Genomic DNA, 15,683 nt, shown 5'->3' with positions numbered 1-15,683 from the left:
CTTTTCATGTGCCTCTTGGCCACCCGTATGTCTTCTTTGAAGACATGCCTATTTAGGTCTCCTGCCCATTTTTTGATTGGGTTGTTTGTTTTTTTGATATTGAGCTGGAAAAACTGTTTATATATCTTGGAGATTAATCCTTTGTCTGTTGATTCGTTTGCAAATATTTTTTCCCAGTCTGAGGGTTGTCTTTTCATCTTGCTTATAGTTTCCTTTGCTGTGCAGAAGCTTTGAAGTTTCATTAGGTCTCACTTATTTATTTTTGTTTTTATTTCCATTACTGTAGGATGTCAAAAAAGATCTTGCTGTGATTTATGTTAAAGAGCATTCTTCCTACGTTTTCCTCTAGGAGTTTTATAGTGTCTGGCCTTACATTTATGTCTTTAATCCATTCTGAGTTTATTTTTGTGTAGCTAATGGGGATTTTTAAATGTTCATATTGTCCTTTGGCAGAGCAATCCCATGCATGGAAATTTACCTAAAGCAAAGCAGAAAAAAATTGAAATGTTTGTAGAATGTTATTTAAAATAGAGAGCTATCTGGATGAGCATAAATGTTTAACATTGAGGGCAGTGAAATAAATTATAGTTCATTAATTCAATGGATGAATACAGAGTAAAAGTGGTAACTTGAAGATTGTAACAACATGTAATAGATATTTGATACATAAAAATAATCAAGCTACAAATTTGTAACTACGTTTGGATTTTGAATATTCTTATGAGAAAGAACCAAACAGAAATTAGGAAACTGAGAAAGTTGACTTATTGGCAGGGAATTATGGATGCTTCTCCATTGTTATTGTGTAAGTTTTTCAAAATGTGTAAATATAATCTGTGCATAAATACACATATAGACAAATTTAAAAGATAAGTATATATTTTAAGGGGTTTCTTTCTGTAATTCTGGAGTTTGAAGAATAAGAAGAGTGAGGCAGTTCCTCACAATGGTTAGGGTTACAGACTTCTGAGTCAGACAGACCTGGATTCAATTCTGCACCTTTATTCATTAGCTGCATGACTTCTTTGAGCTTCAGTTTCCTCATCCATAAAAAGGGGATGATACCTGAGCTTTGGTGTGAGAATTTTTTTTTTTACTTTATTTACTTTGGCTGTGCAAGGTCTTGGTTGCGGCATGCATGCAGGATATAGTTCCATGACCAGGGATCAAACCCAGGCCCTCTGCTTTGGGAGCGCAGTCTTATCTACTGGACCACCAACGAAGCCCTGGTGTGAGGATTACTTAGATCAGAACACTGCCTTTCAATGAACGATGGTCATCAAGGACGAATGACTTCATCCTCAAAAGGTTAGTCCACTGAGACCTTTACTTTGAGACAGTGTGACTTCCTTTGACAGAAAGTCAGAATCCATTGAAGGGCAGAGTGCTATATTTATTATACAGCTTAAAGGAACCCTGTGTAGAGAAAGAAAAAAAAGTGTTTTTCTTCTACTCTTCTGGGTCCTCGGCTTGGGTCTCCATCAAAAAAAAATTGATTAAGAGGAAAATAAAAGTTTATTAATACGTGTATCTCATAAATGCATGGGAGAAGTTCAGCGTTAATTAACTCAAAGGCATGGCTAGAACTTGGGTGTATATAGCATTTTATTGTAAACAATAAATTTGTACAAAAATGACAGGACAAAGGAAAATGTTTTAAGGCTTTCAAGGTGGGAAACTGTGGGAATGTAATATTTTGGGGGAAATTAAAGGAGTGAGGTTTGTTTGCAGATTCCTCTGGTATCATCTCTGGGCTAACAGTCTAGAGCCCTCTCCAGCAAAGGCAACTTATATTCTGTCTTCAAGCAGAAAGGAGAAAGCGCTTTTTCTGTTTTTGCTGCTTCCTAATTGCCTTCAGCTCAAAACAATGTCAAAGAGTCATATTTGGGGGTGACATATTCTGGTTTCCTTTACCACTAAGGTTGTTTTTCAGGATTTTTGCATTTCTTACCATATAAACTACTGTTTCAAGGAGTGGGTGTCATAAGATCTACAGTATTGGGACTTCCCTGGTAGTCCAGTGGTTAAGACTCTGCACTCCTGGTGCATGGGGTCTGCGTTCAATCCCTGGTCAGGGAGTTATCCCACATGCCACAACTAAGAGTTTGCATGCTGCAACTAAAGACTAAGACCTGGCACAGCCAAATAAATATTAAAAAAAAAAATCTATGGTATTAAAAGCTTTTTTTTTTTTTGTATAGTCCAGGTCTTTTATTTTCTTTATATCCACCATGCCATGAATTCATAGGGAATGGGTTCCAACAGTTCAGGTTCCTTTCCTTTGGTTCTCATGAAGTGTGCTTCTCTGGGTGGAGCAGGATGGTGCTTCAGCTGAACCCAAGTACCTTTCTCTTTGACTTCCTTCTTTTTCTGATCATTTTTTTCTGATTACTTCACTCGTTTCAGGAAGCTATCTCTCGGCTCTTAGAGTGCTTAAAATGCTCGACAGGCACGTTAATTCTCTTGGCAAGAATCTTGCCCTTAACTTGTTTACAATGATGCCAACAGCACGCTGGGTAACACTGTAGACTCCTTAAGTTTTGCCAGGGTAACATTTGTGGGGCGTTCCTTCTTGAAGAGCGCCCCCTCCCTTGATATCTACACTATCACCTTTCTTGTAGATCTGCATGTACGTGGCCAAAGGAACAACTCCATGTTTTCTAAAAGGCCTAGAGAACACGTAGCGGGGGCCCCTCTTCTTTCCCTTAGTGTTGGTCACTTTGGTGAATTACTGGAAGATGGCGGTTCCAGCCGAAAGGGTCAAAAGCTTTTGGAAAGGAAAGCAGTGCTGTGCTCCTTAGGGCTGCTTAACACCAGATGTATGTGTATACAGTTAGTTACACTTATATACCTATATTAAATATATATATGTATACATACTTATTTTATTCTTACTGCCTTTATAGTCAGACAGCTCTTCTATGTCTGTGTTACAAGTGATTAGTCAATTTTGGATTGTTTAAGGGACTTACATAAGCAACAGAAAGATAAAAGGATCGGGTGAATTCCATTTGATGTCATAATTCCTCTGCCTCAGGGAGGGTTTTTTTTAATCAGATCAGTTGTAGAGTAGAAAAGGGGAAACAGGAGCGGATGGGGAAGGGAAGCAAGACCAGGGAAGAGGGTGGGTTTTCAGAACACAGAAACCTAAGTAGAGACCTACAATGGATCACTAAGGATGGTAAGTTTTTTTTTTTTTTAAGCATGGTAGCTTTTGTGATTTTTTTTTTTTTTTTTTTTTTTTTTTTTGGGCACACGGGCTTAGTTGCTCCGCAGCATGTGGGATCTTCCTGGAGCTGGGATCGAACCCGTGACCTCTGCATTGGCAGGCGGATTCTTAACCACTGCGCCACCTAGGAAGCCCTGTGATTTTTTTTTTTTAAAGGTTAGCTAAAGGCTTCTGCTTCATTGGATACGGTGGTCACTCCCCCCCACCTCCCCAGTCACAATGATCTCCTGAAATAGAAGTCTGCCCATCTTCCTACTCTCCTTACTACCAAAACCAAAATCAAACATGTAGGATTCTTAGCAGGGCTCAGGTGACGTGGCCTCTTTGTCCACCTCTGCATTGCCCACCTTACACTAGGGTGCTTTTTTTTTCCCTTAATGGTTTATTTATTTATTTATTTATTTATTTAGACCCACAGAGCCTGCCGGGATCTTAGTTACCCCAACCAGGGACTGAACCCCTCCACCCTGCAGTGGAAGCGTGGTCTTAACCACTGGATCATCAGGGAGGTCCCCTAGGGTACTTTTCTAGGTCCAGAAAAACAGGCAATTTGCCATTTATGCATTTTCTCCTGCTGTTTCCTTGGACTGGAATGCTAGTCTTACCTTTTTTTGCCTGAAGAGCAACGATTTACTTTTAAAAACTCTAATATTACCTGTCAGGAAACCATACCTAGTTGTTCATGAGAGAACTGGCCCCAGCCTCTCAGCTCTGTGCATATCTCTATTTAAAAAAAAAATCTTATATTTATTTATTCCATACAATGTATTCTATTTTGACATGTCAGTCTCCTACAGCCCATGAAACTATTTAATCTTTGTATCCTGTCCCCTAGCAGGGTGTGACACTCAAAAAAAGTTAATGTGGCTGAAACGAACCCACGTTTGGTTACCAATGACCCAGTGACCTAACATACCTTGGGCTCAGAATCCCTAAACTATACCTCAGACTCACTATGCTTGCAAGTGCCTCCAGGACACGAATCCCTTTTGCAGGGTTTGAAGTGTATCGAGTCACCATTAGTCATCTTAGGTCATGGCTCCAAGCCTGGGCTAATCCTGATCAGTGAAAGGGAAACCTAATTTCTAGGAAACAAAAGTTCTCGGGGGGGGGGGGGGGGGGAGGAGGGAGGAGGGGGGAGGGGGGGCGGGGAGCAGAACTGTGGGCAGCACTGGGGCCATCCAGGCTCGGCCAGAGCTCAGTCCCGCCTCCCTCCCCTCCCTACCCCGCAACCACCCGCCTCAACACTCTCTCGGTTTCCAGGGAGACAGCATCCAGGTGGGTGCCGCATCCGTGCCCCGTGTCCTGGCGAACGTCCCCTAACACTTCTGCCCGGACCCCTGCCGCCGAGGCAGCAGTCGCGGAATACGGTGGATGTCCCCACGCAGTGGCCACGCTCTCCCCCGCGACGCGCAGGCGGCGGGACCACGGAGAGGAAGCCGTCGGGGTTCGGGGCCCGGTACCCCGGAAACCCCGAGGGAAGGAGGGGCCGGGAGGAGCGGATCCGCTTCTCCGGAGTTGCCCAAGAGCGAGGGCGGCGGGGCGGGCTGGGACCGTCGGGGCGGGCATCCTCGCCGCGCCCCCCGCCCGGAGGCAGAACCAAAAGCGAAAGGAGCCCGGCCCCCGCCCCCAGCCCAGCCGCCCCGGCGTCGCGTCCGCGGGGAGGTCTCCGCGCTCCCGCGAGCCGGCGGGGCCGCCGCTTTGTGACTTCACTGGTTTCGCAACAGGCCCGGGCCGCCCGCGCCCCACCCACCCCCCGGGCCGCCGCCTGGACTCCCGCCGCCTCGCCCCGCTCTCCGCGCTCCCCCTCCCTCCGGGGCCGGGCCTGCCCCGCCGTCGCCGAGCCTCCCGCCCGGCCGCGCGTGGCTGCTCGCGCCGTGGCCGCCGCCCCGCGGGTCGGCACGTGCGCGGCCCCCGCCTCCCAGCAGCGCCGAGCAGCCCCGCGCTCCGGCCTCGCAGAGCGCAGCGCCCTCCCGGCGGCGGCGCGATGCTGTGCTTCCTGAGGGGAATGGCCTTCGTCCCCTTCCTGCTGGTGACCTGGTCGTCCGCAGCCTTCATCATCTCCTACGTGGTCGCCGTGCTCTCCGGGCACGTCAACCCCTTCCTCCCGTACATCAGGTGAGGAGCCGGGTGGGAGGCAGGACGCGGGACGGCTCAGAGGCACCGCGGGGGAGCGCTGCTGATGCGGAGGGAAGGGGTCCAGACCCAGCCGGGACGTCTCGCGGAAAGATCGAGCGCTGACAACCAGGAGACCGTGCTCCTGGCAGTCCCGGGATGTACAAGGGAGGCAGGGGGTAGGAGCTGAGCAGTTGTGATTTTACCCCGGACACTGAACACAGTGGCATCAGGAGGCCTTCAGGATGGACAGTAGAACTTTCAGACTGGGTGTGGGACAGAATCTCTGGAAGACGCTTCTTTGGCGATATTGAAACAAGGATGGATCCTGTTGGATGCCACTTACTGAGTGTGTAAGAGGCAGATCCAGGTGTTTGCTAAAACAGCTCTCCTCCTTCACTTCCGCTCCCCAACATCCTCATGAAGGAGCTGTCTGGCTCATTTTTCTTGCAGGAAACTAAGTTTAAGCAGATGTTGAAATATCATCAATGTGACACTGATGTCACCACTAGGAAATGGTGGGAGTAGAACTCACACCCAGATTCATTCCCATGCCAGAAGTAACACCATGCTACCTCCAGGTCTTTGGAAGCCTCTTTAAGCTCTCTTGGATGGAGCTGTCCAAGATCCTTCTGGGTATTTCACCTTCAAATTGTCAACAATTGGTGACCTCTCTTGTGTTGTCATTATACCAGTTCATTTTTCACGAGTTTGGAGTCCCTTTATCAGTGCCCAGGACCCATGTCTGGATCCTCTCCGTGTGGCTTCCAGCTCCGGGCCTTGACCGTGGTAATGGCATTCCTTAAACATTAGAAGAATCCATCCTTATCCAAGTGGTGTGACCCCTCTGGGTCTGTATTAATTTGTGAGGGGATCATAAATTTGGTGACACTCAAGGTTACTGCTTAATTATTGTAGGGATTGTAGAGATTTTAAGGACTGTAGGGCCTCTTCCTCTTGCAGCCATTCTGACTGGTGAGCAATGCTCTATAATCTCTTTTGTAGGCGGGGAAGGGGAAACGAAGTGAAGCGAGAGGGGACTAGAGTTTAAAGATGTAAGGAAGTAAGCAATGTGGAGAATAGTGCACAGAAGCAAGCCTGTAGTAATGGCGGTGGCTTTGCCCACGCAGAGAGCATGGGCTGCAGGCGAGCAGGCTTCAGCAGTTGTGGCATGTGGGCTCAGTAGCTGTGGCTCGTGGGCTTAGTTGCTCCACAGCATGTGGGATCTTCCTGGACCAGGGCTTGAGCCCATGTCCCCTGCATTGGCAAGTGAATTCTCAACCATTGCGCCACCAAGGAAGTCCCCCTTAGCTCCTTCTTTGTTCACATATTATCTCCCTGAGGCCTGCTCTGATGGCCCTATTTAACCTTTCACCCTAGTTCTCCTGATCCCCCTCAACCAGTCTTGTTCACCATACCACCCATTACCTTCTAACAAACTATATGATTTACTCGTTTTGCTGATCGTCTTCCTTTGCTGGAATCCATGAAGGCTCCCGATATTTGTTGAATTAATATTTCTTGGGTGCTCGGGGCTTCCCTGGTGGTCCCTGGTTAAGACTCCGCCTTCCACTGCAGGGGGTGCAAGTTCAATCCCTGGTGGGGAAGTTCCGCATGCCGGGAGGTACGGCCAAAGATAAGTAAATAAATGAATAAATAAAATGGTTACATTGGCAAATTTGACATTATAAAAAAAAAAAGGACTTCCCTGGTGGCGCAGTGGTTAAGAATCCGCCTGACAATGCAGGGGACATGGATTCGATCCCTGGTCCAGGAAGATCCCACATGCTGTGGAGCAACTAAGCCCGTGAGCCACAGCTACTGAGCCCACATGCCACAACTGCTGAAGCCTGCTCGCCTGCAGCCCATGCTCCACAACAAGAGAAGCCACCGCAATGAGAAGCCTGTGTACTACGAGGACTGCCTCCCCCACCCCCACCGCTTGCTGAAACTAGAGAAAGCCCCCGCACAGCAGCGAAGACCCAATGCAGCCAGAAAAAATAAAAAATAAAATTTAAAAAAAAGGCTGTTTAAAAAAAAAGTGAGAAAGGCACCGGGGTGTGGGGGTTGTCAGTTTTTGTAAGGGTGGTAATGTCATAGGCTAATGAGTGGGTGCAGAAGGGGAGGGGATTTCCAGGAACTGGGCCACCGCCCACTTTTTTATCCTCACGGTCAGCCTTGGAACTGTCATGGCGCCTGAAAGTCGAGTTGTCCGCCATCTTGGACCCAGCTGGTTCTTACCAGTTTATGTCATGCCCTTGGGCTATGTCATTCTTTCAAGGTTGTGCCCTGCCCCCTTCCCTCCTGTTTCACTGACACTTCCTTATCTTACAGCTGGAAGTTTGTACTTTTGGCTACTTTCATGTAGTTCCCCCCTGCCCACCCCCACCTCTGGTAACCACAAATCTGATCTTTTTCTGTTTGTTTTGGAAGTATAATTGACCTACACCTTGTTAGTTCCTGGTACACGACATAGTGATTCAGAATCTCAGTGGATTAAAAAATGATCACCACTAACCATTGCATTTTAAATAAGAACCAGAACTGTGGAAGAACCTCTTTCCTATATGACAATCAAGTTCAGCTTTCTTATCAGATCTTTTCTGAGAACACTGTTATTCCTCAGTATTTTGGACAAGTGGGCCTATAGCTCTTAGACACATGGAAATATGTTCAATCTCGTGAATGGAACAAAAATTCAAATTACATCTCACTTTTGGGAATTCCCTGGTGGTCCTGTGGTTAGGACTCTGCCCTCTCACTGCGGAGGGCCCAGGGTTCTATCCATGGTCGGGGAACTAAAATCCCATAAGCTGCACTGTTCGGCGGGAAAACACAAAACAAAACAAAACCTCACTCTTCATCTGCTGGATTGGCAGAAACCCGAATGTTTGATAACACATTCTGTTGGTGAGAATTTGGTGAGTTGCTGGTGGGCATGTAAAGTGATTCAGTCTCTGTGGAGGGACTCGGGCATTATTTATCAAAGTGACACAAATACAATATCTAAAGTATATTCACAGAATGGCTTTTAATAACAAAAGGTTGGAAACAATACAGGTGTCTATCAGTAGAGGACTGGCTAAATAAATATGATTTACCCAAGAATACTTCAAACGAAAACTCTCACATAGAATACTATCTTTAGAATTTCCATTACATTGTTACATGGAAAGAAAGCAAGATACAAACAAATTATGCAACCATGGTGGGGGGTGAGGGGGAAATAATGTACATTTGTGTTTGCTTGCATGAGGAAACTAATAAAAATGGTTCATCTGTGTATGATGGAGGGTGGTGGCCATGGTCAGCGAGACCTTAGCAGATGGGAAAAAAAAGGGTGGAAATAAGACTTTTCCTGCATACTTAAAAAAGTTATCTTTTAATTTTAAGATAATTATAGATTTATATACAGTTATAAAAAAAATACAGAAAGATCCCATATATTTTTTTACCCAGTTTCTCCCAAAGGTAACATATTCTAAATTTGGCATACCTTTTTATATGAATTTATTTTTTAGCCCAGTGGATGTTTCCTATCAGAAAATTAAATTAGGAGCATGGGGATTCAAACAGCCACCACATTTAACAAGTTGGAAGAGCATAGTGTGATGTTTCTGTATTATGAAACCATTAATGCAAGGATGTGAAAACCTAGGACAAATAAAAATCAACCTCAAAGGATCAGTTTAGATTTTTATAAGACCACACCCATATTCTTAAGTACAATCATGCTTAATTTGTTTTAGTTTCTTATATTTCTTCTCTGACCAAATCCCTCAGGCTATCTTGAATCACCTTTACTTATCGAATGCTGCCAGCTGTTAAGCCTTTCTCTTTACACCTTCTTCTTTGGCCTGTGTCTCCTGCTTCCAGAATATTCTGTGGAATTGCCCTTTAGTTTTAAAGTTTTGCCAGTCCTGCATCCCAGTTGCTTTGCATTAGCCTAGTCTCACTTTTCGTGCAAGTACTGTGTGCCGGATGACTTGTGGTTCTCGGCCATCCCCATTGTTGCACCTCATGACCACACACCCTGCTCAGTTGACTGATAGCCGAAGAAAACTCAGTCGCCCGAGAATTAAGCCACCTGAAAAGGGGAGCCAAAATCGCAGAGTGAACAAAGTAAAAGAGGTTGGGTCTTTAACTCCAGAAATGGATCTAAAAATTATTTTATCTTTATTTAGTCAACAATCACAAAATTTAGGTTATAATCACAACTATGTGCTATTGATTATAACAAAATTTATTGTAATGAACCAAACACAATGAAAAGACAAAGTTCCTATAATGAACCAAAATCTTAAAAATGATTCAGGTGCTGATTTTTTTTAAATTTATTTAATTTGTTTATTGGCTGCGTTGGGTCTTCATTGCTGCACATGGGCTTTCTCTAGGTGTGGCAAGCACGGGCTTCTCTTAGTTGTGGTGCACAGGCTCCTCACTGTGGTGGCCTCTCTTGTTGCAGAGCACGGGCTCTAGGCACATGGGCTTCAGTAGGTGTGGCACACGGGCTCAATAGTTGTGGCTCAGGGGCTCTAGAGTGCAGGCTCAATAGTTGTGGCGCACAGGCTTACTTGCTCCGAGGCATGTGGGATCCTCCCAGAGCAGGGCTCGAACCTGGGTTCCCTGCACTGGCAGGCAGATTCCCAACCATTGCGCCACCTGGGAAGTTCCAGTGCTGATTTTTTTAAGGGAGAGGTACATACTTTTTCCAATACATTTTTATGATTACAGGATACAAAGTTTTTGATTTCACATTTGTCTTTTGAAGGGGGGTAGAAGAGACTCATTTCTGCAGAAATGTGTTATGACTTCAATTTTCCCAGTGACCATTCTTAATCTGTGTGTAGGGATGTGATCTTGTTTTTGTTTTTGTTTTTAATTAACTGATTTACTTATTGGCTGTGTTGGGTCTTTGTTGCTGTGCACGGGCTTTCTCTAGTTGCCGTGAGCAAGGGCTACTCTTCGTTGCGGTGCATGGGCTTCTCATTGCATTGGCTTCTCTTGTCATGGAGCATGGGCTCTAGGCTCTTGGGCTTCAGTAGTTGCAGCATGTGGGCTCAGTAGTTGTGGCTCGCGGGCTCCAGAGCACAGGCTCAGTAGTTGTGGCTCACGGGCTTAGTTGCTCTGCGGCATGTGGGATCTTCCCCGCTCAGAGCTTGAACCTGTGTCCCCTGCATTGACAGGCAGATTCTTAACCACTGTGCCACCAGGGAAGTCCCTGATCTTATCTATTGTGAGCCAATTTACACAAAATATAAGTAGAGATTCAGGGTTCACTCTTGCATTGCCAGTGTGTATGACAGTGCCAGACACATGGTAGGTGCTTAGTAAATACTGTGTGAATGCTGACTAAGGTCCTTTACAGCAGAAGGGTCTGTTTTATTAATCGTCTCAGCCTCTCTTCAATTGTTAGCTCATTCTGCCAGTGTTCACTGTTCATTAACGTTGGTTGTGATTCCAACTTTTCTCCAAGACCATTTCTGTTGACTTCATGAAAGTCTCCATGTTTTACGAGATTTGCACCCTCACTTTGTGTTGTTGTTGTTGTTGTTTGTTTTTGTTGTTATTGTTTTTGGCCTCACTGTGCGGCATGTGGGATCTTAGTTTCCTGTGCAGGTATTGAACCCATGCCCTCTGCATTGGAAGGTGGAGTCTTATCCACTGGACCACCTGGGAAGTCCCTTGCACTCTCACTTTATAGTCAATTTGACTGATATTGTGAATATTTACAACATTTGATAATCATAGTGAGAGGGTACAAAGTGTGGTAGGTAAGGGAATGACAGGAGCAGACAACTTTAGTTCAATTACAATTCTGCCATGTGCCGCAGGTGTGGGAGTCTGGACAAGTTACTTGACTTCTCTCTGCTTGTCTGTGGGTTAATAATAGCACCTGCCTGATGCATTAACACGTGAACTCACCCAGAACTCATCAACACCCTGGTCAAGAACATAAGTTCTCTCCATGAGCATTTGCTATTAGTAATATCAAGAGACCAGTCCACATTGGTCTGGATCGATGCCAGTGTTAAGTAGGAAAGGACATTTTTGGTTGAGGACTAGTTTTATAAGTGATCAGTTTGTGAATAGAGCGGAAGCTTTCTTAACCAACCTTGACTTAATCAAATTGTTGTCTCAACTGCGAATCTCATTCTCTGAAAAATACCCTGACAGAAGCAGTGGTCCCTGGAAACCTCTCCCAGTGGTGGCTGCTCTCTGAGCTGCTCATTCTATTCTCTTACCTGTTTCTTTGTCCCCTTGTCAAATGCCAGCTGTGTTGGTTCCCAAATGTGTTTATGCAAGTTGTATTTTCTTTACTGTAATTGTATAATTTGACTCAATATACAGGAACTATTGGTCTGTGAATGCAAAAAAGATAGCTGTGATTTCTAAGAGAAGTCGGCTGAATGCTTTGGAAAGATTCAAAAGAGACAGTTGTGAAAAACTGCAGTCTATTTAGTAGTGGTTATGACAGATGTAAAGATTTACAAAAACTGATGAAAAACTGGAAAGATTCTGCATGAAATTGCTTTGTAAGTGTATTTAAGATTTTCCTCCACTTTAAAGACACCAAAGCTGGAAATGAGGTGATTCAGAGTGGATGTGGTTTGTGTGCCAGGAAGACACACGATGGACTTGTACTCATGTAACGGCCTTGGCCCACATCAACACATGGGCAAATGAACGTGTGTACATTTATTTGTATATTCGTGGTGTGCACGTATCCATCTAATTTTTATTTTTATTTTCTTAGTTAAAGTATAGCTGATTGACAATGTTATGTTAGTTTCTGGTGTACAGCAAAGTGATTCGGTTATACATATACCTATACTTCTATTCTTTTCCCGATTCTTTTCCATTATAGGTTATGATTACAAGATAGTAAATATAGTTCCCTGTGCTATACGGTAGGTCCTTGTTATTTATCTATTTTATATATTTGTGTGTTTCCATTCCAACTTCCTAATTTATCCCCCCAACCCCACCCCGTATCCATATAATTTTTTTAAAACAATTTATTTATTTTTTTAATTAATTTATTTTTTGGCACACGGGCTTAGTTGCTCCGCAGCATGTGGGATCTTCCTGGAGCAGGGATCGAACCCGTGTCCTCTGCATTGGCAGGCGGATTCTTAACCACTGCGCCACCTAGGAAGCCCTCCATATAATTTTTGATGGCTACCTGCTTAAACTGAGTTTTTTGATTACTAACTACATTTAATTTCAGGCATTGGTGACTTTTGCTTCCCTGTTCAGCTACAACAATGGGATTCAGGATAATAAACAATAAGACAATGAGGTCTGTGCATAGAGTCACATATTCTGACATGATGTTAATGACATTTCAGTCTTTACAGTGCAGTGATTACTACCTCACAGCAGCTCTAAGCCACAGGATCATAAGGATGAAAAGGCAGGCATGCCATTTAAAACTTTGAGCTAGAGAAGTATCATCCTTGAAAGGATCATTTTTAGTGAAATATTTTCTTCAAAAAAGCACTGCCCAAATTAGTTAATTCTAAGAAAAACATAATAAGAAAATTTTAATTAATTAATTTTATTGGCTGTGTTGGGTCTTTTTTGCTGTGCGTGGACTTTCTTTTTAGTTGCAGTGAGTGGGGGCTACTCTTCGTTGTGGTGTGTGGGCTCCTCATTGCCATGGCTTCTGTTGTTGTTGTGCACGGGCTCTAGGCGCGTGGGCTTCAGTAGTTGCAGCACATGGGCTCAACAGTTGTGGCTCACGGGCTCTAAAGCGCAGGCTCAATAGTTGTGGCGCATGGGCTTAGCTGCTGCTCGGCATGTGGGATCTTCCTGGAGCAGGGCTCGAACCTGTGTCCCCTGCATTGGCAGGCGGATTCTCAACCACTGCACCACCTAGGAAGCCCTATAATAAGAAAACTGAAGATCCTAAACGTTCACAGCTTGTACTGTGAGTCAACTGAAAATGTATATAAGTTCTCTGTTTAATTTAAAATTTTCATTGTCATTTGATTACATAAAATTCTTTTTTTTTCACTGAGACTTGTTAATGTTTTTCTTCTGCTATTAATACATTTTATTTTGTTTTATTTTTTTAAGAAGACATTTATTTTTTATACTTTTTGTAAATTCATTTTTTGGCTGCTTTGGGTCTTTGTTCCTGCATGTGGGCTTTCTCTAGTTGTGGAGAGTGGGGGCTAGCCTTCATTGTGGTGTGCGGGCTTCTCATTGCCGTGGCTTCTCTTATTGTGGAGCATGGGCTCTAGGCTCGTGGGCTCAGTAGTTGCGGTGCACGGGCTTAGTTTCTCCACGGCATGTGGGATCTTCCCAGACCAGGGCTCGAACCCATGTCCCTTGCATTGGCAGGTGGATTCTTAACCACAGCGCCACCAGGGAAGCCCTATTCCTACTTTTTTTTTTTTGTAAATTTATTTTATTTATTTATTTATTTATTTTATTGGCTGTGTTGGGTCTTTTTTGCTGTATGTGGGCTTTCTTTAGCTGGGGCGAGTGGGGGCTACTCTTCGTTATGGTGTGTGGGCTCCTCATTGCCGTGGCTTCTTTTGTTGCAGAGCATGGGCTCTAGGCACGTGGGCTTCAGTAGTTGCAGCACATGGGCTCAATAGTTGTGGCTCACGGGCTCTAAAGTTCAGGCTTAATAGCTGTGGTGCACGGGCTTAGTTGCTCCGTGGCATGTGGGATCTTCCTGGAGCAGGGATCAAACCCGTGTCCCCTGCATTGGCAGGTGGATTCTTAACCACTGCGCCACCTAGGGAAGCCCCCCTATTCCTACTTTTTAAAAGGCAATAGAGTATTGCTCAGAAGTCTTGATTGATGCAGGGCTGATAACTTTTAAACATAAACGCTCAATTTCAACTTAAAAAAGAGTGCTCCACTGAACAGTCCTCCTTCTCTGACAGTAATTTCATTTCAGTCCACCAAGAATATGCATTGTAGAGTCATAGCATGCCAAGGACAACTTACTAATGTAATGGCTGCAGCAGGGATCATTGGTGCAAATCCGGTTCTAAGATATATAGTTCTGTGAACTCATGTGGAGATGATATGTTATAAAAAGAAACGTAATATAGTACAGCATAGTAGAGTTATAAACTGTGTCCTATTGAAATTAGACAGCTCTAGATGCGTGGCTTGGCTTCCCCATTTACTATCTCTGTGACCTTGGGCAAGTTTCTCTTCTAAGACTCAGTTTCTTCATCTTTAAGATGACGATAGGACTTCCCTGGTGGCGCAGTGGTTAAGAAACTGCCTGCCAATGCAGGGAACACGGGTTCGAGCCCTGGTCTGGGAAGATCCCACATGCCGTGGAGCAACTAAGCCCATATGCCGCAACTCCTGAGCCTGCGCTCTAGAGCCCACGAGCCACAACTACGGAAGCCCTAAAGCCTAGAACCCATGCTCCACCACAAGAGAAGCCACCCCAATAAGAAGGCTGTGCATCGCAACATAGAGTAGCCCCCGCTCTCTGCAACTAAAGAAAACCCGAGCGCAGCAACGAAGACCCAACACAACCAAAAATAAAATAAATAAAACTAATTAATTAAAAGAAACAAAACATCAATCAACTTCATATCCCTTCCCTGCCCTCAGCCCTCAGCAGCTTCCCATCATTTTTTTCCCAGCTTTTAAATTAATTAATTATTTAATTAATTTTGGCAGCGCCGGGTCTTAGTTGTGGCATATGGGATCCAGTTCCCCCCCCAGGGACCCATCTTGGGCCCCCTACATTGGGAGTGTGGAGTCTTAACCACTGGACCATCAGGGACGTATCCCCTCACCCCCAATCATGTTTAGAGTAACATTAAGAGTCCTTACTTGACCCACCCCGGGGCTCTCCATGAACCCCTCGCTCATGTGCACCATAGGTCCTCGCTTACTCCCCTCTAGCCACGCCTCCTTCCTTGTAGTTCCTCTGGTATATTGCCACCTTCTGCCCTTTGACTTGGCTCTTCCCCCTGCTTGTAATTTTCCTGGCTCAAATATTCCACTTCATTTAGATCTCTGTTCAAGTACCCTCCCCACATTACCCTGTCTCGAGTGGGTGCCTCATCTATCTCTCTCTGTCCCCTTATCCAGCTTGCCTCTTCTTCACAGCATGTCTCACTCCTAGACATCTTTATTGCCTCTCACAGAATGTAATTCCACAAAGAAGGGGCTTTTTCTGTTTTACTTACGGTTTCATTCACCCCGCTACGGAGTTGCCTGTTACATAGAAGGCAATCAGTAACTATATGCTGAATCAATAAATCTTTGATTTTTTTTTTTGTTAGATACTAAGCTTCTCGAAGGTAGTGAATTATCTTTTCATCTTTGCATCCTCATCACCTGGCACAGG

General features: G+C 44.7%; 1 protein-coding gene across 2 annotated transcripts in view; it reads left to right on the top strand.

Moving 5' to 3' along the window:
* The first annotated feature begins 4,822 nt into the window (after positions 1-4,822).
* Positions 4,823-15,683, top strand: part of DRAM1 (DNA damage regulated autophagy modulator 1) — a 36,114-nt gene continuing 25,253 nt past the window's right edge. Inside the window, exon 1 of one of the 2 annotated variants that reach the window (XM_057743251.1) lies at positions 4,823-5,347. In XM_057743251.1, coding sequence (XP_057599234.1) covers positions 5,217-5,347 — 131 coding nt within the window. In that variant the 5' untranslated portion in view covers positions 4,823-5,216. The remainder of the gene's footprint in view (positions 5,348-15,683) is intronic. The other variant, XM_057743252.1, reaches the window with a different exon arrangement.

The sequence above is a fragment of the Hippopotamus amphibius genome, chromosome 7 (genome assembly GCF_030028045.1).
Source record: "Hippopotamus amphibius kiboko isolate mHipAmp2 chromosome 7, mHipAmp2.hap2, whole genome shotgun sequence".
NCBI classification, from domain to species: Eukaryota; Metazoa; Chordata; class Mammalia; order Artiodactyla; family Hippopotamidae; genus Hippopotamus; species Hippopotamus amphibius.
Note: the sequence above shows the minus strand (reverse complement) of the source record. Positions and strands in the feature narration are given on the sequence as shown.